The sequence below is a fragment of the Leucoraja erinacea genome, chromosome 13 (genome assembly GCF_028641065.1).
Source record: "Leucoraja erinacea ecotype New England chromosome 13, Leri_hhj_1, whole genome shotgun sequence".
NCBI classification, from domain to species: domain Eukaryota; kingdom Metazoa; phylum Chordata; class Chondrichthyes; order Rajiformes; family Rajidae; genus Leucoraja; species Leucoraja erinaceus.
The window spans coordinates 47,059,069-47,084,464 of NC_073389.1; the positions used below are offsets into that span (position 1 = coordinate 47,059,069).

The window sequence follows — 25,396 nt, forward strand, 5'->3', positions numbered from 1 at the left end:
AAGAACACAAAATACACAATAACTTGTGACAACACGGTGGCATAGCGGTAGAGTTGCTACTTTTCAGCTCTGGAGACCCGAGTTCTACTCTGACCTTGGGTTTCCTCCTGTGGTTCGGAGACGTGCAGGTTTGTGGTTTGGGTGGATTCTGTGGGTTGTTGGTGGAGCCGCTGCCTCACAGCGCCGCGGTCTGGGTTTGATCCTGGCCTCATGTACTCCCTGTGGTCGCACGGGTTTCCTCCAGGTACTCCAGCGCTCTGGTCTATCCTCTGATCTGAAAACTGATCTCCAGTTGTATTACATACTCAAAGACATTCACACGCCAGGCTTCTCTGAGAAATTTCCAGCACTTGTTCAGTTTCGTGTGATAAAGCATGGAAACAGGCCCTTTGGGCCAACTTGCTCCTGCTGACCAAGATGTACCAATTATGAGAAAATGGTTCAAAAACGCCATTTGGTCCATCCACCTAGTGGTCCTTCCTTGAACCTACGTAATCGATCTACAACAGATTTGATCATTATAACTGAAATCTATAGTAAAGAGGTCCGTTAAAACAGGTTTACTGCATTTTATATCATTTTGGCAAAAATTACATGTTATCTGAATCTAAATGAAGACAAGGCTCCACAGGTTAATTTAGCACTAACACTAATGTTCTGCAAATGTGTCGTTCTCGTGTATACAAAGTATTATGCACTATTTACTAAAGTTCATAACTATAATTGTATTTTACTCCCTCAAGTGATGATGCATTGCCCTAACTAAATCCACAAAATATAAGGTATTACCTTTTGTTAGAAAATTGCTTAACTATGATTTTGGCATTACCATTTCTATTCTCATCCTCTCTTTTTAGGTGGATCAAATGAATAAAATTGTAGAAGTTCTAGGAATCCCCCCATCTCACATTTTAGATCAGGCTCCCAAAGCACGGAAATTTTTTGAGAAGTTATCTGATGCCTCGTGGACAGTGAAGAAGACCAAAGATGGCAAGAGGGTGAATATCAAGAGTAACATTAAAAAAATTGGAAACACAGTAAGGACTTGAACTTATTTGAAATATAATTACTAGCTGTATGTGGCAACTTAGTTTTGGTGGTGTCTGTATGAAGCTTGCATCCTTCCGTTAGGTGTGTGCCGTATCTTAATTATCAACTTCATGACCTCCATCAGTGGCGCTCTTGGAACTGTTAAGCATAAATTTAACATTGGTGGATTGGTATGAGTTTTATAATTTGCAACATATAGACTAATAATATTTTCTAATTTTATTTTGATAGTAAACTTCAAGGTTTGTTCTTTCATTACACATTGGTGGAGTATAGTCTTTAGTGCTACTTTTGTGTTAATGACAAAGATACATTTTATAGAAGTCTAACAGCATTCATCACATGAAACCATTTGTTGTAGAATGTAATCCTAAAAGGATGGTGTAATTATCACAGTTGACTGAAATGTACATGTCTTTTGCATGTTTTGTGCTGCTTTTACAATGTACCTATAGGAATGATCCTAGCTTATTATATGCATGTGCTGTTGACGAATGTGATGTGGCTGCAGCATGAATTACACATTTAACCAATTCTAATTAAATTGTATTTTTACCTTTGTTCTTGGTAAAAAAAAAACCCACTGTAATTATGTCTTAAATGAGTACTCAAAGACAATTGCAGTTAGACAGAGTTTATATCGTCTTTCTACATTTCCAAGTAACAAAGGAGCAATTCTGTATCTGACTTGGACACATTTTATTTCCCATTGATGGCAGCCTACTAAAACATTATATTGCATTAATTGCAAATCAAAAATACCTATTTTCTCATCTCCATGATGGTAACAATGAACAGTTATTACTAGTATTTACCTTCTGCTGCTGTTTGAGGTATTAAAAACTATTTCCTAGCATTATTTTCATCTAACTATGCAGAGAGAAATGTTTATTTTCCCAAACCTGAACCCCACAGTTAAAATCTTTTTTTTTAAGTAATTTTATCATTGTCAAAGACACGGTTGTGGTGGAAGGGCATTATTGTGACTGGAGGTCTGTGACCAGTCTGTGGAGCATTGCTTATAGTTCTCACCGCCTGCCAGAGGAAGGATAATGGAGGCTTTGGAGAGTGCAGAGGAGGTTTACCTGAATGCTGCCTCGATTTGTGCGTTTTAGCTAAAATAGCTAGTTGAGGGTGAGTCAATTGAGACCAGGTAAATGGAAAATGCCAAAAATGGTAATAGGCATTGGATGTCGTGGAAGTGAAGGGTGAGAAGAGTAGAGCCACGGTGAGAGGCAAGTTTTTGGGACAAGAATAGGCAGAACAATGGATCTTCTGGGAGAGGAACTTATGGACCTTGGGGAGGTGATAGAAGTGAGGTTGGTAGAAAACAGGCTGAAGCCTTTGGAGGTAATAACTCCCAAGAAAATAAGACAAAGTGATTTTCTGAGAGATGATAACCTGCTTATTTTTCTGTTTCATTTCCCACTGATGCTGCATAAGCTGCCGTGTGTTTCTAGCATTTCCTGTTCACATTTTGGATTTTCAGCATCTGCAGTGTTTTAATTCAATTCATAATTGTATATCCACATTCTTAATTGTTTGTCCATTTATTATTTTGGATAAGATCTTGGCCCTTGTTCTCGACTTTTGCCAGTATCACCTGCATTTGAAAATATAAACTTGGTCCAATGTAATGAGTGCGGACTTTTCAAACCTTTTTTGACATGGAATTAATCGCAACAACTTCATATTTCTTATAGGAATATAAGCCACCTGGAACCCGAAAACTTCACAGTATTCTTGGAGTAGAAACTGGTGGTCCTGGTGGACGTCGAGCAGGGGAGTCGGGTCACACTGTAGCCGATTACCTGAAGTTTAAGGATCTGATCTTGAGGATGCTGGACTATGACCCTAAGACACGAATAGCCCCTTATTATGCACTGCAGCACAGCTTTTTCAAAAAGACAGCAGATGAAGGGACAAACACAAGTAATAGCGTTTCAACAAGTCCAGCCATGGAACAGTCACAATCTACAGGCACCTCTTCTAGCACATCCTCAAGTTCAGGTACACGCCTACATAATGTATTATAAATTATAAATTCCTGCTCTGTTTCTTTCGCAGCCCATTGTGCTAATTGCATCAAGGGACAACTGTTATTGGGTCAATTTGTATTTGCATAAAAGTAAGGGCCATTAGATCTGCCAAATTAAATATTTCTTCCATTTGGGATTCCTTTGCATCTAATTTTCCTCTGAGGAGATCGGATGCAAAATGTAGATTGCATAGTTTAGAAGAGTTATTTTATTACTGTACAACATGTCAATCCTCTGACATTTTTTTTATAATTGGACAACGTGCCTTATGCTCATTTGTGATCAAGTCCCGTACAATTCCTGGAACTGTCTTTTGAGTAATTCTGAAAATTTTAAATATATTGCACAACTTATGCGATTAGATTCTGATTGAGGGAAACATTTACGTTTGTGTTTCATTTTATCCTGTTCAAATAAAATTAGAAGACTGCCAATATATGTTACGGTACAATTTTGTCGAGTTGTTTTATAGTTGATGTAGGATAACACAAACAAACGCGCACAACATGGAGAGATGTGAAATGCAGGATTAAGTTCCAGGCGCTTGAAATGTTGTATTTTGGGATGATGCCACAGTTATATGATTGCATGCGTATACATTTATTGCTATGTCTTCATTCCCACCTGACGGTAACAACTATCCCTCATTTAACAGAGGGAAGTGAATGGTGAACCAGAGATTTCAAAAGCATCCCCATTCACCAGATTTGCATTTGTTCAGGCAGTATTATGAACTCTTTTTTTATAATATCCTTTTTACCAAAGGATAAAAATGAACACTTTACCATTTTGCAGTTTTTCATGATTCTATGATTATTAAAGAGGCCATTGTTGTTTTTAAATTGGTCATGAGTACAATTCACTAGAATTATTTTGCAGGAATTGTATGTAAACATATTTGAATGTATCTCCTAATAAGTTTTTTTTTAAACACTATTCCTCAGTGTCATTAATAAATTTGAAAATCCAGTATTTCATCTTTAATTCTCATCTGTCACTATCATATTACATGCAGATGGTAAAATATCTTTGGAGGTAAATGCAACTTGATTGAGGGTGTGTTTCGATTTGAAAAGTTCCTTTTGCTCGGGATCAAATATTTCCATTTTGAATTTGTTTTTCGTTTTCTGGGCACTAAGTTTCATTTTAACTGGTAACCTGTTCATGTTATGGGTATGGATCTTGCTGGCTAATGCATTTGGAACTGCCGCCACGTAGCTATTTAAATATTGGTGAGTTTACGATTTGGGATGTGGTGTCAAATATGAAGCTAGAACTTGCTAACAAATTGAAATGGTGAGTTAGTTTCTTCTGTTAGTGAAACCAGTAAAGATTGTACGACTGGGTTATGAAACGATACAGAGTATTTTAAATTGGCTTTGGTTTAATGATTTTCATTATTCCTGTGTTTAATTAATTTCTTAATTTTTTAATTTTATTTAAAAAAAGTAGACGCAACAGCTCTCAAAACTGGACTGTAGGTTGCTGTCTAGATTTTCTGTGCGAATTATGGACCCATGCCTCACCAGAGACTGTGTCCAAGACAGTACTGCTAATATCTGGGATCCTTTGGTTCTGCAAACTGGGCTCCCTGCATCCAGATCAGATAGGCATGCGTGTGGTTGGGATCTAATATTGTCAATTCTGACTAGGGAACAGTTCAGCAAGATCTGGTTCAGTAAATCTTTAACTTTACTTGACTACCGAACAATTTAACTTCAAATTACTCCTTTCAGCATTTATATATTGTAAAAACTTGAACCTATGCTAAAGCAATGGCACATGTTACTATAGAGATAATTGACAAACTGGGCATTATTCTTGTGGCTAATTACATCATGTCACTACTTTTATTGCTGCTTTGTAACTCATTCATTCTAAGGTGCATTTCCATGTGTTTAATCTGTAAGCACTTGATGTGCTAAAACAATGCTTCTCGTTACTGTTGAATATCGTGTTCAGTACTTCATACACAAGTTTTAAGTTGCAACCATATGAACATTATTTTATTGAGACAGTAGCTTGTGTTTTGATTAATGTTACAGTGTATTTAAATGGTATAAATGCAATGTTGGTCAGTTGATATGATACTATCCCAATGGCATGATGTCTTCCATTTTGATCACTTTTCCTTGCCTCTGCCTAAGCCCTTCCTACCATCACCACCCGCCCCAGATCACACACCACCACAAGACATATTTTGTATGATATGTTTTGTATGAAGCACCTACTAATGCCGATCTTTAACAGGTGGCTCTTCTGGGACAAGTAATAGTGGAAGGGCAAGGTCAGATCCAACGCATCAGCACCGGCATAGTGGTGGGCATTTCAGCGGAGCTGTCCAGGCCATGGACTGCGAGACACACAGCCCACAGGTGAGCTTTGTGCTTGAAAAAAAGACTCCTTCACATCCCTGTGGCTGCAGATCTGAGTCCAGTGAGATCTGACATTCAATTCTGTCAGCTGCACATGTGATTTGGTTTGGGTAGTTCAACTCATCAGTTGCTTGATGAGAATTCTCCAGACAAGGAACATAATATATCTCAATTGAGAAATAGAACTGACATTTTTACAGCCTCATGGTAAATGTGCTTCCCATCATCTGGTTTAGTAAATACAGCCAGGCTTACTGAGCTAAAGTAGATTTTGTAGCGGCAAGCGTTAAAGTGAGATGGGTTACTGGGTAATGGAGTACTTTGGGGATATTGTTTGCAGCTTCCAGCTATTTTTGTTTTAGATTTTTATTTATTATGTTCAACATTTCAGACTTTCCATTCTTTCATGAATATTGAAATATTAGTTTGCCCACTCATACATAATTTACAAATTATTATCCTATAATCTCCTTTTGTTGACTATTAGACTATTCTCTGATCTATCACTGCACAAATTACTGATTTTATTTTGTTTGCAGTAACAAGTCCATGTATGCATGTAGCTGATAAAGCCTACTTTATCTTTTCTTTAAAAGTAAATACTGTTAATGCATCTTGTGTTTTACTGTTTACAGATATGTAGTTTTAGCACTGAAATGTCAATTTATTCGAGTCTCATTTATATTGGTATTCTGTTACATTGGTTTCATTGATTAATAACTTTAGATAATCATTTCTGGTTTTAAAATAAAATCTGTCCTTCTGTCTCAAAATTGGTTTAATTGTGATATAATGAACTTTTTTTTTCCACTGTGCATTCTCAAAATGTAGGTTCGACAGCAGTATCCTGTGGCATTGGGATGGACACCTGGTGATGCCACTACGCAAGTCACGGTTGAAGCTCATCCAGTTCAAGAGACAACGTTCCACATTGTCCCTCAACAACAGAGTGCATTACACCACCACCACTCTAACAGCTCTCATCACCACCTCCACCACCATCATCACCATCACCATGGACAGACCATGAGTACCCGGAACAGGCCTCGAGCTTATAACTCCCCAACAAATGGCGCTGCTGCCCAGGACTCAATGGAAGTGGGACATAGCCACCACTCCATGACGTCCTTGTCTTCCTCAAATTCCTCTTCGTCCACTTCCTCTTCATCTGTTTCTGGCTCTCAAGCTTATCACAACCGGCCTGTTGTTGCCAATACTTTGGACTTTGCTCAAAATGGCACTGTGGACGTTAATTTGGGTACATATGCCAATCCCCGTCAAGAGACGGGAGTGTCTGGCCCACAAGTGTACCAGTTCTCAGCAACAGCAGGTCCTGCCCATTACATGACAGAAGGGCATTTGTCAACGCGGCAAGGAATGGATAGGGAGGAGTCTCCAATGGTAGGTGTTTGTGTTCAGCAGAGTCCCGTCGCGAGCTCGTGACTACACTGAGATGGGGTTTGTTTTTGTGTGTCTTCAAGGTGGGGGTTTTAACAAAGTGCATTGAAAACAGTGCTGCTTTGGAACAAAGGAAACAGGATTGGTAGGTCAAGAACGCAGAGCTGATTATATTTTTAAATTGAAAAGGAATTTGCTAATGGACTGTGGAGTCAAAGTGCATAAGACTGGATTCATGCCCAGAAATCACCTTACACGTCATGTTATGGGTCACCCAGAGCTGTAGCTTCATCTTAAGCTACAATTCTCTTACACAGCATCCCGCTACCTGAGTTAGCACAACTTGGCATGGGTGAAGTAGCAGCATTAGTTTAAAAACCACCAGAGGAATAAAAGAAATGGAACTGCAGATTGTTTTTTTCTGAACAATCAACACTCTTCTGTCTTTTCTGACCTACTTTGTGTCAGATTTTTAAAACAGAAGCCCTGGAATATCCTAACATGGTCATGTGATGTGCTGCAACAGAGGAGGGCTTGATAAATTGGAGCTTGCTGCCATCAGAGCAGCACGTGAACTGAAAGGACACTGTAAATGGAATTTCAAAAGCACATCTGGCATGCTGAGTGATGGTTAGTAAAACATCCTTGTTCTAATCAGACAGAAACTTTTGAGTGGATATTACTTTGGGCCCTCATCGGTTAAATCATTCAAAGGCTTCTAAGTAGCGATTGAACATTAATTTTGGTCCGATCATTAAGATGCAGTGAGTGGCAATCTTGGCCTGATTGGCCTAATGCTTACAATTTTTCTTAGTGGCTGTTTGATATCCTGGGCCTTTCGGTTTTGGACTTGGACTGAAAAATCGTTTTAAGAGGCTGGGCATCATTTAACATGCCATTGTGCAGAGGTCATTGATCTTTCAGATAGTCCTTAATTTTTAAAAACCAAGCATGGGTAATTAATGAGGCCTTTGTTAGAGAAAACAATATGACCCTGTTGCACCTTTCTCTCTTCCGGTAATGCTCCCCTGTGCCCCTTATCCCACCCTCTGTTCCAGCATCAGTTGCAGGAATTGAAGAGGTCGTATGTGCCACATAAACTACTTCCTCTGTTCAATGGCACAAAAATAACAATCTCAACTTTCTTTGAAAACCCTACTTTCTTTTCTGTCTCCTACCCCAACCTGAGTTTTGTTTCTGGCCTTTCCTTCAGCACGTGATTTCCCCACTATTACTTTGCGCAAAGACAACTCCTGTTCATTATGAACATTTTTAAAATGCAGAATTTTATGTGACTGCTCTCGCCTCACGATTATGCTGTGAATTTTACAAGAATTTATTTTCCTTTTTGATAATTTATTGTACCAAAGCTGTTTTTATAGCACATAGATGTCTGTAACCAATAATGTAGCAGTTCTGCACTTTTGACAAGGTATATTTAGATCATTTTTCTTTTAAATGTTAATTATAATTATGGCTATACCTATTGCTTAACAAAACTGGAACTGATGTTAGCTTTATGCAGTCCTTTCATAGCCTAAATACGTTGTAGTTTCATTTTACCCCAAAAGGGATTCCTTAGATACCTGAAGAATAGTTTTTCATTTTATGCAAGTCCAGTCATTAGTTATTTGTTTGGCAGGCCTTGGGACCTCAAGTGTTCATTGCTGCAGAACAGTTAATTAGATGAGGTCTTGTGTGGGTAAGTAGGTGGGAAGGACCAACCATTCACATTGCAGTTTTGTGCTAATATCCCTACATTTTAATGGACCACTCCGTATACTGCGCATGCTACATGAGACCCATCTGTGAAATGTATAGATGGTACAATCTCACTTGAGCCAAAATAAGCCATTTTAAAATAATCTATAAGGGCACAAACTTTGGGCAGCTATTGCAGTATAACATCTACAATTATGTGATATCTGCAATCTCTTCATAAAACCTGAAGACAATATGCCATTAAAAAGGCTAGCCTAACTTGGATTTTTTTAATGTACATAAACAATATAAGGGCTGCAGCCATATTTAACTAACAGATCGGTTGATGGCCTCTGCAACTGGTCCTTGAAAACATATAATTTTCCTGTTGGTTTGTAATCTGAAGTGGATTTCTGTAATGAATGGATCAATGGCCATTCTTTGATCCAACTGGCTCAGTGCTCAGAATGGGAAAAGCAGTCCACATTCAGGCTGGAGAGTTGTTGGCAGCCTCAATAATTTAAATCTATTTTCACTGTGTATGTAATAGCTGGCCAATGCCCAGAGATTGTTATTCTGAGCAATCCAGTCAAATATTCAGTGGCTTTGACTTTCGTGTCAATTGGCTGCTGGATGTAGATATTTCTTTTCAGACTGGGCAATTCTACAAGATATGGTTTCACTCAAATCAACTGTTACGGTACAAACATAAAACAAGAATAAAATAAGCATCTTTCTGATGTAGTGCAACTCTTATCCACTCACTGCTGTGAATGAAGATCTATCTTTGAATATTGGGAAATGGATTCCAATGTGATGGGACATTGGATAATAGCTCTGTTGTGGGCTGAATTCATTTTTTAGAGGGATTCCTGATTGTTATTTTTTATTGCTGACCTGTTGAGGTGCATGAATCTCCATTGCCACAAGTCTGGAGATCAAAACACCAAGGCTGCAGAAGTACAGCATACTGTGTTATGATGCTGTGTATTGGATCTTAAAGTTAGGATCTTAGATACTAAATAGCAATGATCGATACCGACTTACTCTTTACCTAAGCTAGGAGTATTTAATGCTGTGTCATCAGCTGTCAAACTAATAAATGCCAAATACAAATAGCTAAGATGTAAGATCAGTTTCAAACTCAACTAGTCAGATTTGTATCCAAATCATAACGGTTAACATCTGTATTAAAACCTGTCATAATATGCACACTTTTTTTCTTGCGTGCGTGTCTCATGCCTTGTGTTTGCGTGTCTCATTTGTGTCTTGGCATTACCTTGTTCTAGGCACTCTCATTTCAGAATGCGCTCTTGCTCACGTTTCTCCTTTTTCTCTCCTGTCTCGCCTAAATTAACAGTCCAGTTTTGTTTGCTTGACTACACAGTTTGGTTACAGGACTTCTGACTGTGCATTGTATACATAAACAGCATGGAAAAAGGTTAAGTACCTGTGTCCAGAGATTGTAAGACCTAGTCAAGACTTGCTGTGTATATTGTAATATGTTAAATGACAAAAGACAAGCCCTTTGTATTATAGTCATGCAGTCTTATGTATGATAAATTGAACAATTGGTCCTCATTCTTTCTTTCTTGTGTGTGTGATTATTTCTAGGTTTCAAAAACTGAGTTTTGCCTCTGAGATACGCTGATTCAAGCATTATCCTATTCAAAAAAAAAAGTACAGGAATGTGCTGGAAATTCATTAGTCATTGGTATAATATTTTCTCATTAGCCTTGAAATAATACTTAACACTACACTGATATGCAATTCCATTATTTTACTCAATTTTCTCCCAACCAGTTTAAATGCCATTTGGTGTCCTTGTTAGTTATTGATACTGATTGTAGATTGAACTGTTGTCTCTTTCCTCCACCTACTGTTTGACCAAAGATGGCAGGCAAGGTTAAGAAACGTACAATTGTTTTTTTTCTGGCACTCAATACAATGTCTGGTAAACCAAATGAGTTCACTTTGGCCGTGGAGATATGGGGATAGGGCAAGTTGAAAATGAATTTGATTTTCTCTTCTTTGTTGGTACATTGAAATTGATATAATACCACACGTGAACAAGTGATAGACCAAAGGAAATCTGGAAATAGACCAAAGATGCTGGAAACCCCCAGTGGTCAGCACCACCTGTACAGAGAAAATAAAGTTAATGTTACTGAGATTTGACCTTTACCAATGAAAGGCTGTGACTTGCTTAAATGAGTACAGCACTATATATTTTAGTTGCATTAAGCAAACCGTTTCCAATATTTCCGAAGAATCTTTTTAGCAAATTTTGCCAGTGGCCCACTTGTTCTAGGGCTATAAGTAATTTTGTAAAACTGATTTTTCCCCAAGTCAAAACAAAATTACTGATTTCACACCAGTATAAGAAACAAGTGGAATCTGTCATACTTCTCAAAATGCAAATGTATTATGAACAAAATGGCAGTTTACCTTATTAAACTAACATAATACTACAATGTTGGGGGGTTTTACACTTATGTAAAATGATCACTGCCAAATGATCACTGCCAAATTTTTCCTCAAGGAAAAAATCCCTTTAGATTCTCGTGTTTAGTTCTACTTCTGCCCAATAATTAATTCAAAACTTGTAAACGACGCTTAGGACTGGGTTTAAACTCTGCACCAGGACTGCTGATGTTAACGTTTGAGACCAGATTATTATATTTGTGTTTGGCCAGTAGGCGTAATGTGTATTAAGTTACAAATATATCAATGTATATTTTTAATAAAGTAATACCTGTTACGTAGTTGGCAGAAAAGATTTCGCAGAAAATTTGAATTCAATAGAACATATCAGTTTACCACCAAATGAAAAATGCAGCAACTTCCTTCTGACTCATCTTCAGCAATATTCTACTGAGAAGTTTTCACTTTTTTTTTAAAAAAAGCTAGTATTTTTTAAGCAGATTTCATGCTGAAACAGCGATAGAACCTCGATGTTTGTATTCCCAAACATCATGACGTGGCCTCGTGATCAAAACCTTGTTGGGATTTTTGCAGCTTTTTCTCAGATGCTACTTTATTATTAAAAAGTTGAATATGTACTTTTGCACGTGTGATTACTGACTTAACTTTCTGCCAGAATCAAAGTAATCTGAAGATAGAGCTCACGACGGCATGGTGGCGCATCTGGTAGAGAAGCTGCCTCACGGCGCCAGAGACCCGGGTGTGATCCTGACCTTGGGTGCTGTCTGGATGGAGTTTGCACATTCTCTATATAATTGCATGGGTTTCCCCCAGGTGCTCCAGTTTCCTCCCAAAGAATTGCTGGTTTGTAAGTTAATTGGCCTCTGTAAATGCCCCTTGTGTATATTGAGTAGAAATGAAAGTGGGATAACAGAACTAGTATGAACAGGTAGAAACAAGAAACTGCAGATGCTGGTTGACAAATAGAGACAAAGGGATAGTCAGCACGGTTTTGCTCGTGGGAGATCGTGTCTCTCAAATCCATTTGTGCTTTTTGGAGATGTGTCCAAAATGGTTGGCAGAGCTGGAGACGTATATAAGGATTTTAGCAAGGCATTTGACAATATTGCACATGAGAGGCTGCTCTGGAAGGTTATATCGCATGGGACCCAAGATAGCTGACTGGATAGAAAGTTGGATTCTTGGAAGGAAGCAGTGGGTGATGGTGGAAGGTTGCTTTTCAGACTGGAGGCCTGCGACTGGTGGTGTGCCTCTGGGTTCTGTGCTGGGTCCCATTGCTGTTTGTCAGCTATGTCAATGAATTGGGTAAGAATGCACAAGGCATGATTAGCAAGTTTTCAGATGATACCAATGTGGGTGGTATTTTAGGTAATGAAGATGGATGTCAGAAAAATGCAGCAGGATCTTGAGTGGTTAGGCAGGTGGGCTGAGGAATGGTTGATGGAATTTAATACAAAGAAAGAGCATTTTGGGAAGTATTTAACCAGTGTGAGAACTACACAGTGAATGGTAGGGTTCTTGGGAGTTTGTGGAGCAGCGGGATCTAGGCGTGTAGGCACCCAGTACTTGAAAGTGGCACCACAGGGATATAGGGTGCTGAAAAGGGCTTTTGGCACATTGGCCATTCATTATCAGTATTGAGTATGGAAGTTGGGAGGTCATGTTACTGTTGTATAAGACATTGGTGAGGCCACATTCAGAGTATTATGTTCGGTTTTGGTTACCATGTACTCGGAAAGATGTCAAGCTGGAAAGGGCGCAGAGAAGATTTACAAGGGAATAGATTGGGTACATGCAGTGTGTTTTGCCCAGAGTTGGGGAATGGAGAGCCAGAGGACATATGTTTTAATGTGAGGAAAGAAAGATTTGGTAAAAATCTGAATGGTAACCTTTCTACACAAAGGGTGGTGGGTACATGAAGCCAGCTGCTGGAGGAGGTAATTGAGGCAGGTACAATCATAACATTGTTCAAGATGCTGGAGAATCGAAGGTAGACAAAATTGCTGGAGAAACTCAGCAGGTGCGGCAGCATCTATGGAGCGAAGGAAAGAGGCAATGTTTCTGACCGAAACCCTTCTTTCCATAGATGCTGCCGCACCTGCTGAGTTTCTCCAGCAATTTTGTCTACTTACGATCATAACGTTTAAAAGACAATGGGATAGGACGGGTTTAGAGGAATAGGGGACAAGCGCAGGCATATGGGACTAGTGTAGGTGTGGCATGATCAAGTTGGGCTGAATGGTCTGTGTCCACGCTGTATGACTGGAAGGGCTGGAGTTACTCGGGATCAGTAGCATTTCTGGAGAAGATGGATAGTTGACATTTCGGGTCAGAACTGGAGAAGGTTTCGCGTCTGATGAAGGGTCCCGACCCGAAACGTCACCTATCCATGTTCTCCAGAGATGCAATGAGAGATTAGTTGCACCAGCACTTTTGGTGTGAACGGGTGATCAATGGCAATACCTACTTTCATGCTACATTTCTAAACTAAACGCTCGTCTCCCAACAGCGAAAAAATAAGAATTGCCGAAAAGTAAACTGTTGGGTTATTATTCAATTTAGCATACAGATAAAACGTAGAGGCGAGGTAAATTATTGCCCCCCTCCCCAGTGCTATGTATAAGCTTTCATTACAGTATTAACAAATCCAGTAAATTGCTTTGGAGGCGGATACTTAGTTTAGGAAAGGAAATGAGTCATCGGGGCGGAATATGCTACTTCCCCTTTTGTGAATGTGTTTTAGTGAATGACTAATGGCAAATCTTGGCCGAGGTTTGGGTGACTGTCCGTGCGGGAAATCCATTGCGAAAGAAAAGCTCAGCTCCATGAATACAGGATAGAAAGCGATTTTACAGCATTTTAATTAAGGAACCTTTTTGAACACGTGTCTCTGCTTAGATATTTCGGCCGTGTTATCTGAACCCCTTTTCGACAGTAGAATCCCTTACTCCATTGTGGGCAAGGAACTGCAGAGGCTGGTTTAACCCGAAGATAGACACAAAAAGGTAGTTAGACGGCATTTCTGGAGAAAGGGAATATGTCCCTTTTTATAACCACTGGAGAAGCTTTGCATCGGGTTTTTTTTTAAAACCCATTCCTTCAAGGTAAAGCCCAGCTTATTACATGAGCGTATATGTTCGTTGTCACTGAAAGGAGATTGGATAGAGAACGTCTTCCGATGCGAATTATATTAGTCTCCTCCACGTTTCGCGTTTTTTTTTAATGGTTTAACAGAGAGTGGGCTGATAATGGAAGTTTTCCTATTTTATCGGTGAGGTTGGGTGGGGGGGCGTTGGAATAGCTCTTCAGCTCCAGAAAACTGTCGCCGCTGCACCTAACAATGTTGATAGGAAGGACCCGTGTCTCCTGTAAGAAATTATGCTGCAAACTGGGAATTTTCATCGCACTCTTAGCGATATTGCCTATCCTCCCTAAACGGATCTTTTACATTGCAAAGTGCATTCAGGAGCGATGCTGCCCCCAATTTTTGTTCCAAACGACACTGCCTCGCTGCTCGTCTGCCGGTAACTGCAGAATAGATAAAACTCAAGTGAAAGCGTTTGATTCTGAATCTCCATCGAATCCTTGCTTATTTCTTATTTATCTTACCATTCAGCAGATCTTTACGTCATTAAATACAAGCTAATCCAGAATTAGAGGATATTTTCATACTTTAGTATTTTACATTCTTCAGACGATTAAATTAGACAATATTATGAGGATGTTAAGAGCCTGTCCCACTTTCACGACCTAATCACGACCTCTGCCGAGTTTGCCCCTGACATACTCCAGCATGGTCGTCACGAGATCGGAGCAGGTCGTGATGCTAGTCGTAGGTACTCGTGGCATCAAGTAGGTCGGGGGTGTTTTTCTAGCCTGATGAAAAATGTCCACGAGTAAAAAAGGTCATGAAAGTAGGACTCGACAGGCCCTGCCCTTTACTTGTGGGAAGCAGTAATATGTGGAGAGGATGTTTCCACTCGTGGGAGAGTCTAGGACCAAACGTCATAGCCTCAGAATTAAAGAACGGTCCTTTAGGAAGGAGACGAGGAATTTCATTAGTCAGAGGGTGGTGAATGTGGAATTCATTGTCACAGAAGATTGTGGAGGCCTAGTTAATGGACATTTTTAAGGCAGCGATAGATAGATTCTTGATTTGTATGGGCGTCAGGGGTTATGTGGAGAAGGCAGGAGAATGGGGCTAGGAGGGAAAGATAGATCAGCCATGATTGAACGGGGGAGTAGGTTTGATGCACCGAATGGCCTAATTCTGCTCCTATCACATGAATAGGTCAACAAGCCCCTTGAGCTTGCTCCACCATTCATTAAGATGATGGTTTGTCAGTCTTGGTCTCATCGCCACTCTACAACTCTTTGCCGACACACTTTGACATCTCTACACTTAAAATACATCAATTTCTGCATCCTCACCGACTCGGCCTGCATGGCTCTGGGAGAGCGGATTCCAAAGGTTAATGCCACTGGAAATAAATTTCTCATTCCATCTGAAATGGCTGATTACTTATTCCGAACCAGTTCCATAATTCTAGATACATCCACAAGGTGAAACGGTTCCTTAGAATGCGAATAAAAAAGTAAGATGATGACTCATTCTTTTAAACTTCCAACATGCATAAGCACAACCTATACTATGTTTTCTGTTTGCATGTTGGAATCAACAGTGAACCTTTCTGCACTGCCTCCAAAGCAAGTGTATTGTATTTTAAATGTGGATTGCAAAGTTATTGGTATTGTTTTATTATTGCCGCTTGTACAGAGCAACAGTGGGGCAACTGTAGAGCACCAGAGATGGGGGTTCGATCCTCACTGTACATTCTCCACAGGACGCTTGGGCTTTCTCTGGGTGCTCCAGTTTCCACCCACATTCCAAAGACGTGCAGGTTAATTGGCTTCTGTGAATTGTCACTAGTGTGTAGGATAGTGCTGGTGTATGGGGTGATCGCTGGTCGGTGCGGACTCAGTGGGCCGCGGGGCCTGTTTCCATGCTGTATCTGTAAAGTAAAGCGACAAGGAAACGCTTTGTTTCTGTACAATCCAGTTAAATCATACTATACATGAGTATAATAAAGCCACGCACGTACAACAGGTAGTACAAAGAGAAAAAAACCAGAGTGCTGAATAAATTGTTACTGTATTATATAGTTAGTTACAGAGAAAGTGCAGATGGGAAAAAAAATGCAATGTGTGCAATGAGGTATGTTGAGAGATCGAATGTCACCCCAGACTATGGGAGGACCATTCATATTTTTCCTGAATCGCTTCGATACGATAGAACTTTATTTATCCCAGGAATCTGCATAGTTCTTCAGGTATGGTCTCATCAGTGTCCTGCAAAATTGCATCAGAATATTCCTATTGTTATACTTAACACCCTATGCAATGAAGGCCAATGTTCCATTTTACTGTCCTAACTACTTGGTGTGCATGCTTGCTAAAATTTTGTGTTTCTTGTATTGAGATTTTTAGTCTTTATTCAAGTAATTTGTATTCCATTCATCCCTACAGAATACATAACTCACAGTTTCCCCATATTCTACACTAATCTGTAATCTGATTTCCCCCCCTCCCCAATTTGATATAACTGTTATTGTTCTTTGTTAACCCCTGTTGAATCTTTTAATCTTATAAGAATGCAGTAGCACTGGCATACCTTTGTGATTTCACCCATGTGCTGGCCCCAGTTCAGCTCATCCGAGATGTTAACACCCAGAAATTTGAAGCTGCTAACTCTCTTCATTATTGACCCACCAATGGCTTGTTTCTTACCTCACGTTGAACTTGAAATTGTGGCATCTATGGTCCCTCTTCCCTGGGAGATCCTTTGACCTTGATCAAGAATTCACTCTCTTTACCTGTTCATCACTTCTAAACGAAGGGTTTTTGAAATGAATCACTGACTGTTTCTCTTTCCTAACCTGCCATGGTTTCTATTTTTATTTCAGATTCCCAGTGTCTGCAGATTTTATTTTCATTTAATCCTGCCTCATTGGTCAATATCAGTCCCAAAATAGTTTGCTCTTTCCACAATAAATTAGTTTAAGAAGCCATCTCAAATACATTCTATAAACTCATCCTCAAGGCTGTTCTTGGCAATTTGATTTTCCAATCTATATGATAATTAAAATCACACATGAGTATTGCAGTACTTACAAGCCTTTATTATTGATTTATTCTCCGTCCTACAGTGTAACTCGTATTAGAGGGACTTTATGCTAATGACTTCTTAACCTTGCTACATTGTTCTCCACTTAGATTGATTTTTACATTGAACTTCTGAGCTAGTATCAATTCTCATTAATGTGGAGATCTTATCCTTTGCTGACAGAACTACATCAACAACTTTTTCTTTCTGCCTACCCTTCTGATATGTTAAATGCACCTGTACATTCAGTTCCAGGCTTTGTCATTTTGCAGCCCATGTCTTCTGTAAGGGCTACCAGATCCGAACCATTTATTTCTGCAGATGACATTTCAGCTCAGTACCAGAACAAAGAAGGGTTCCAATTGGAAACTTATAGAAACTTACAAAATACTTAAGGGGTTGGACAGGCTAGATGCAGGAAGATTGTTCCTGATGTTGGGGAAGTCCAGAACAAGGGGTCACAGTTTAAGGATAAGGGGGAAATATTTTAGGACAGAGATGAGAAAAAAAAAATTCACACAGAGAGTGGTGAATCTCTGGAAATCTTTGCCACAGAAGGTAGTTGAGGCCAGTTCATTGGCTATATTTAAGAGGGAGTTGGATGTGGCCCTTGTGGCTATAGGGATCAGGGGGTATGGAGAGAAGGGAGGTACAGGATACTGAGTTGGATGATCAGCCATGATCATATTGAATGGCGGTGCAGGTTCGAAGGGCCGAATGGACTACTCCTGCACCTATTTTCTATGTTTCTATGGAAACGTGTACATGGGAACTGCAGATGCTGGTTTACTTCGAAGGTAGACACAAAATGCTGGAGTAACTCAGTGGGACAGGAAGCATTTCTGGATGAAAGGAATGGGTGATGTTTCGGGTCGAAACCCTTCTTCAGACTGGAGTCTGAAGTCTGAAGAAGGGTCTCAACCCGAAACGTCATCCATCCCTTCTATCCAGAGATGCTGCTTGTCCCGCTGAGTTACTCCAGATAGACATTTTGTGTCTATCATCCCAACCTGAAACGTTGTCAGTAGGAATGAAGACTTAGCCTGGGAACTGAAACTACAGGTATATTTGACATATCAGAAGAATCGGTGCATTTAGCTCTGCAAAAGTTGCCCGACTCTTTCAAGGTGGAAAGGGGGCAGAGAAGATTTACAAGGATGTTGCCAGGACTCAAGGGCCTGAGTTATATGGAGAGGTTGAGCAGGATAGGATTCTATTCCTTGGAGTGCAGGGGGATGAGGGCGATCTTATAGAGGTGTACAAAATCATGAGAGGAAGAGATCGGGTAAATGCACAGTCTCTTGCCCAAAGTAGGGGAATCACAAACCAGAGGACATAGGTTTAAGGTGAAGGGGGAAAGAGTTAATAGGAATCTGAGGGGTACATTTTTCATACAAAGGGTAGTGGTTGTATGGAATGAGCTTCCAGAGGAGTTAGTTGAGCTAGTTACTATCGCAACATTTAAGAAACATTTAGACGGGTACATGGATAGGATAGGTGTAGAGGGATATGGGGCAAACGCAGGCAGGAGGGACTAGTGTGGATGGGACATGTTGACCGGTGTGTGTAAGTTGGGCCAAAGGGTCTGTTTTCACACCCTATGACTCTGACCCACTGAGCTTCTCCAGCAATTCATTTTTTGCTCAAGATTCCAGCATCTCGCTAGAATGTAGAAGATTGAGGGGAGATCTTATAGAAACTTACAAAATTGGACAGGCTACATGCAGGAAGATTGTTCCCGATGTTGGGGAAGTCCAGAACAAGGGGTCACAGTTTAAGGATAAGGGGGAAGTCTTTTAGGACCGAGATGAGAAAAACATTTTTCACACAGAGAGTGGTGAATCTGTGGAATTCGCTGCCACAGAAGGTAGTTGAGGCCAGTTCATTGGCTATATTTAAGAGGGAGTTAGATGTGGCCCTTGTGGCTAAAAGGATCAGGGGGTATGGAGAGAAAACAGATACATGAAACTGAGTTGGATGATCAGCCATGATCATATTGAATGGCGGTGCAGGTTCGAAGGGCCGAATGGCCTACTCCTGCACCTATTTTCGATGTTTCTATTTGCATTCTCTTGCGTTCCCATTTATTTTTATTCTGCCACCAGTAGAGCTGCTGCCTCGCAGTGCCAACGACCCGGGATTGATCCTGACTATGGGTGCTGTCTGTGTGGAGTTTGCATCTTCTCCCTGCAACCATGTGGGTTTTCTCCTGGTGCTCTGGTTTCCTTCCACACTCTAAAGACGTGCAGGTTTGTAAGTTAATTGGCTTCTGTAAATTGACCCTAGTGTGCAGGATAGTGTGAAAGGGTAATCGTTGGTCGATGCGGACTTGGAGGGTCGAAGGGTCTGTTTCCACGCTGTATCCCTAAACAACTCACCTTCTCTTTTAGTAATGCCACGTGCATACAGTTTTTAAAGATGTTGAACAGATTTTTTGAGGAAACTCCTGCTTCTGTAACGCAGTTAGTTCCCTCTCTGAATGACACAAATTCCTGGAAGAGGGCGCCATAACAGTGTGGGAAAGATAACAGGGATATTGTCTCTTTTGGACTCTCTTTAAACGCACTGTCAGCGTCACTCCTTCAGCTTCTGCACTTTCCTTTCAACTCTTGCACATAATTGCTTAAACATCAGGCTTTGTCTTCCTTTGATGTACCAGCTGTGATGAATACTAAGCTAATGCCATACAGCTCGTTGGAAAAACATAATACCACAGCCAATAATACAGTCTGAAGAAGGGTCTCGACCCGAACCATTCCCCAGAGATGCTGCCTGACCTGCTGAGTTACTCCGCCACTTTGTGTCCTTGTGTGTATTAACCAGCATCTGTGGTTCTTTGTTTCTATAAAAATAATACCTTGTTTTCTCCAATTGTACTTTATTTTCCATGGACTAGGATTGATTTAAGATTTTTTGCTTAACCTTTCTCTCTTCTCCCTGTGCACTATTGCGATATTTTAGCGATATCTTGGTGGTGGACATTCAGAGTCACCACCCAGCCGTGACTGATTTCAATGAAACTTACTGGGGGGGAAAAGCAATGATACAGCTGGTCTTTCGTTTCATGTCCCCAGTGGGAATAGTAAATGACCACATGTAACAAAAAGGCTGCTTATTTGAAAAAGAAAAAGATTTTCCATTCCAACTCACCGACCATCGATCACCCGTTCACGCTAGTTCAATGTTGTCCCACTTTCGCATCTACACCCTACACACCAGGCTTAAGTTACAGAGACCCGTTATCCTACAAGCCTGCATGTCTCATGGGCATGTCCCACTTAGGTTATTTTTGACAGTCGCCTGAAAAACGGGCGACTGGAATGGCGACTGTTAGAGAGGAACGCACCCACACACACACACCCCCACTCTTCCTTTCCCAGAATGCTCCTCCCCCCCCCCCCCCCCCCTTCCTTTCCCAGAAATTCCCGGAACTTCTCACGACCATGGACCACGACTACCCGGCAACCACCCGTGAACATGTGGCAAACACATAGGCTCGTGCAGTTGCCTAAGTGGGACAGGCTCATTGGGGATATGGGAGGAAACCCAACATGGTTTATAAGTTGAAGGATCCGAATTAGGCCATTTAGACCATCAAATCTACTCTGCCATTCAATCATGGCTGATCTATCTTTCCCCCTCAACCCCATTCTCCTGCCTTTGCCCCATCACTCCTGACACCTGTACTAACCGGGCAAATCTGTCAATCTGTGCCCTTGAAATGGCCATTGACTTAGCACAGGGAGAACGTGCAAACTCCACACACGCAGTAGCTGAGGTCAGGATTGAACCCGGGTCTCTGGCAATGTGAGGCGGCGGCTGTCCCAAACCTGTTGGATTGTGTCAGGTTCCGGCTAATTGTCTCTATGTGAATCTGGTCAATTGTTCAAAGTTTGCTGATTAAATGTTAAAATGGTCTTCTCTTACCTCACTGCCATTTCTTTCTTGAAGGGCGGCACAGTGGTGCAGCGGTAAATTTGTTTCCTTACAGTGCCCGAGACATGGGTTCACTCCTGACGGCAGGGGCTGTCTGTATGGAGTTTGTACGTTCTCCCCGCGCCTGTATGGGTTTTCTCCGGGTGCTCCGGTTTCCTCGCACATTCCAAAGACGTGCAGGTTTGTAGGCTACTATTGGCTTGGTAAAACAGTAAATTGTCCCTAGTGTTTGTAAGATAATGCTAGTGTTGGGGGTGATCGCTGGTGGGCATGGACGGAGGGCCAAAGGGCCAGTTTCTGTGCCATATCTCTGAATAAAACTAAACTAAAGTGGTTGAAATGAAGTTGAAACACTCTTTGTATTATGCGGGCCTAATTCATTTCCCATCGCGCTGGCAATTGGAAACGGCCTGGCAGAAGCTGTGTGGAACACATTGATGTCACGCCGCAGGTTGTTTCACTGCCATCTCATTTCTAATCTTTGCGCAATGTGGTTCTCATTTCCCTGTGAGTGAGCAATGAAGGCTATGGGTTGTCACCAGAAGCTCTAGTTTCCACCAGCACCAAAGGAAAGTGTCCAGCTTAGAGATACAGCGTGGAAACATGCCCTTTGGTCCACCGAGTCCACGCCGGCCAACAATCACCCACGCACCAGCAGTATCCTGCACACCAGGGCCAATTTACAGTAGCTAATTAACCTAAAAACCTGCACGTCTTTGGAGTGTGGGAGAAAAACCCATGCGGTTACAGGGAGAATGTACAAACTCCATTCAGCCAGCTCATGTAGTCAGGATCGACCCGGTCTCTGGCGCTTTAAGGCGTGAGCACCTCTACTGCTACGCCACGGTGTCGCTTTCCGAAGAAGCATCCCAACCCGAAATGTCACCTGTCCATGTTCTCCAGAGATGCTGATTGACCCGCTGAGTTACTCCAGCATTTTGTGTCCTTTTGCGTAAACCCACATCTGCAGTTTGCTGTTTCAGTGTGTTGTGTGATATGTGGCTGATGTCAGAAACAAGCTCCACAAAGGAATATTCTGGTGAATTTCATGATGGGTACAATTTCACTTGAAAGTGACCTCAAGCAAAACTTATCCCAAGAAAAAGTGCTTTTATACATATTTTTATTAATTGTGGACGCAGCCTTCCTTCCAATGACTCCATCTAGGCTTTAGGCCGCCTTGGCAAGGTCACCAGCATAATCAAAGACCAGTCTCGCCTTGGAATGAAAGACCAGTCTCACCCTTTTCTCCCATTTCTCATCAGGCAAGAGGTACAGAAATGTGAAAACACGCACCTCCAGATTCAGGACGGTTTCTTCCCAGCTGTTATCAGGCAAACTGAACCATCCTATCACCAACTAGAGAGCGGTTCTGAGTTGCCATCGACTTCATTGGAGATCGTCGGACTATCTTTAATCAGACATTGCTGGACTTTATCTTACATTAAACATGATTCCCTTTATCCTATATCTGTACACTGTGGATGGAAGCATGCAAAAAAGTAGCTTTTCATTGTACCTCTTTGCACGTGACAATAAACTAAACTTAACTGAACTGAAAGCCTGCTTCAATACAAGAAGATATATTGGTAACTAGTTATAGAGCTCATTTAGTTTAATTTCAGTTTAGAGATACAGCAAGGAAACAAACCTTTTGGCTCACTGGCTCACTTTAAGCATCTTGCCCGGAAATATCACGATTTGGTTTGGGAACTGCTCTGCCCAGGACAAGAAGGCTCTGCAGAGAGTAGTGTGTTCGGCCGAATGCACTATGGGAACTACACTCGCCCCACTCAAGGAACTATACATCAGAAGGTGCAACTCCAGAGCCAATAAAATCATGGGAGACCCCTTCCACCCCAGCAACGGACTGTTCCAGCTGCTACGGTTAGGCAAATGCCTCCATGGCCATGCTGTGAAAACGGAGAGGATGAGGCGTTTCTTCCCAGAGGCCATTAGGACTGTAAACTATCTCTCCAGGGACTAGCTTTACTGTACCATTTTACTGTTGTGTGGTGGCTTTTTAAAATTGCTGTTTTTTCCTTTTTCTTCCCTCCCACAAATATGTAATATGTGAATATGTGTTTCTGTTCCATTCTGTTTGTGGTTTGTTTGTTTTTTTGCACAATTCGCGAGCATTGCCACTTTTCATTTCACTGCACATCTGGTATGTGTATGTGACGAATAAACTTGACTTGACTTGAGTCCTCGCCGACCTGCGATCCCTGCACACTAACACTGTCCCACTCATGCTTGGGACAATTTACATCTATACCAAGATAATTAGCCTGCAAACCTGTATGTCGTTGGAATGTGGGAAGAAACCGGAGCTCTTGGAGAAAACTGACAGAGGTCACAGGGAGAACGTACAAACTCCATACATAAAAGCACCTGCAGTCAGGATCGAACCCCGTTCACTGGCGCTGTTAGGCAGCAACTCTACCGCAGTGCAACCGTGCCGCCCTCATTTAACCCATTGTTTCTCATTGATAAATCAAAAATGAACTAAACCTTTTTTCCAAAGTTTTGTTTGACATATCCAGATTTTATTAATTTTCTAAATTTGTAGCATGTCAACTCTTTAGAAACATAGAAACATAGAAATTAGGTGCAGGAGTAGGCCATTCGGCCCTTCGAGCCTGCACCGCCATTCAATATGATCATGGCTGATCATCCAACTCAGTATCCCGTACCTGCTGATCCCCTTGGCCACAAGGGCCACATCTAACTCCCTCTTAAATATAGCCAATGAACTGGCCTCAACTACCCTCTATGGCAGAGAGTTCCAGAGATTCACCACTCTCTGTGTGAAAAAAGTTCTCCTCATCTCGGTTTTAAAGGATTTCCCCCTTATCCTTAAGCTGTGACCCCTTGTCCTGGACCTCCCCAACATCGGGAACAATCTTCCTGCATCTAGCCTGTCCAACCCCTTAAGAATTTTGTAAGTTTCTATAAGATCCCCTCTCAATCTCCTAAATTCTAGAGAGTATAAACCAAGTCTATCCAGTCTTTCTTCATAAGACAGTCTTGACATCCCAGGAATCAGTCTGGTGAACCTTCTCTGCACTCCCTCTATGGCAATAATGTCCTTCCTCAGATTTGGAGACCAAAACTGCACGCAATACTCCAGGTGTGGTCTCACCAAGTACAAGACCCTGTACAACTGCAGTAGAACCTCCCTGCTCCTATACTCAAATCCTCTTGCTATGAAAGCCAACATACCATTCGCTTTCTTTACTGCCTGCTGCACCTGCATGCCTACCTTCAATGACTGGTGTACCATGACACCCAGGTCTCGCTGCATCTCCCCCTTTCCCAATCGGCCATCGGCCTTTGGAACATTGAAACATACAGAATAGTGAAAGCCTTGGATATGGTGTATGTGGAGAGGATGTTTCCACTAGTGGGAGTGTCTAGCACCAGAAATCATAGCCTCAGAATTACAGGGCATTCTTTTAGGAAGGAGATGAGGAGAAATGTCTTTAGTCAGAGGGTGATGAATCTGTGGAATTCTTTGCCACAGAAGGCAGCAGAGGCCATGTCAGTGGATATTGTTAAGGCAGAGATATATATTTTTAAGGCAGAGATAAGGTACTCTCGAATGGCCTAATTCTGTTCCTATCACTTATGACCTTATGATTAATAAGTATGTGACATCTGCCCAAGCTGTTAACAAGCATTCTAAAGGCAAACTTACCCTGGGACTTTGCCTCGAGTTAAGTACAATTAAATTGGTCAAATTACTGCAAATTATTATTATGCCCTTGGCTGCCTCATAAATAAAACCTCCAGTTTGAGATCCAGGGAGAAACCTATTTAAATGTAAATTAAATCCAGCTAATATGAATCTGTAGTAACTTATTAAATACATGTTCTGGGTTTTCTGATGCGAGGTCTGTTGGTTGATTCTATTCAGTTAAAATATTTTTTTAAATCAAAATTATCCAGCAAATTGAATCTAAATCTGAGTGGATTTCTGCCCTCGGGGAACAGGTTTCCTAAGGGTTATTTCTATTACATGTGCCAGTCATTGAAATGGAATGTCCAGGTGTGTTTGGTGGTAAATGAAGTGAAATTCCTTCCTTGATATCGTCTTCGCTCCAGCAGTTATGAAATACTTTATGGAATGGAATATGTGTATATGACAAGGCACAGTGAAATTCTTTGCTTGGCATCCAGGGAGAGCTAGTGAACGGGGTACAGAATTGGCCTAATGGTAGGGTGCAGACGGTAGTGATGGAAGGCTGTTTTTCGGACTGGAGGCCTGTGACTAGTGGTGTGTTTCAAGG

At 41.2% G+C, this 25,396-nt stretch overlaps 1 protein-coding gene across 7 annotated transcripts in view; it reads left to right on the plus strand.

The window, feature by feature from the left end:
• The window catches only part of dyrk1aa (dual-specificity tyrosine-(Y)-phosphorylation regulated kinase 1A, a), a 113,020-nt gene extending 89,377 nt beyond the window's left edge, over window positions 1-23,643 (plus strand). For 4 of the 7 annotated variants that reach the window (XM_055645135.1, XM_055645132.1, XM_055645134.1 and 1 more), the window contains 4 exons: window positions 858-1,037; window positions 2,754-3,060; window positions 5,340-5,464; window positions 6,296-10,144. In XM_055645135.1, coding sequence (XP_055501110.1) covers window positions 858-1,037; window positions 2,754-3,060; window positions 5,340-5,464; window positions 6,296-6,907 — 1,224 coding nt within the window. In that variant the 3' untranslated portion in view covers window positions 6,908-10,144. Of the gene's footprint in view, window positions 1-857; window positions 1,038-2,753; window positions 3,061-5,339; window positions 5,465-6,295; window positions 10,145-10,177; window positions 14,113-22,372 lie in introns of those variants that run through there. The other 3 variants (XR_008724485.1, XM_055645136.1, XM_055645137.1) reach the window with 3 other exon arrangements.
• Window positions 23,644-25,396: the final 1,753 nt, after the last annotated feature.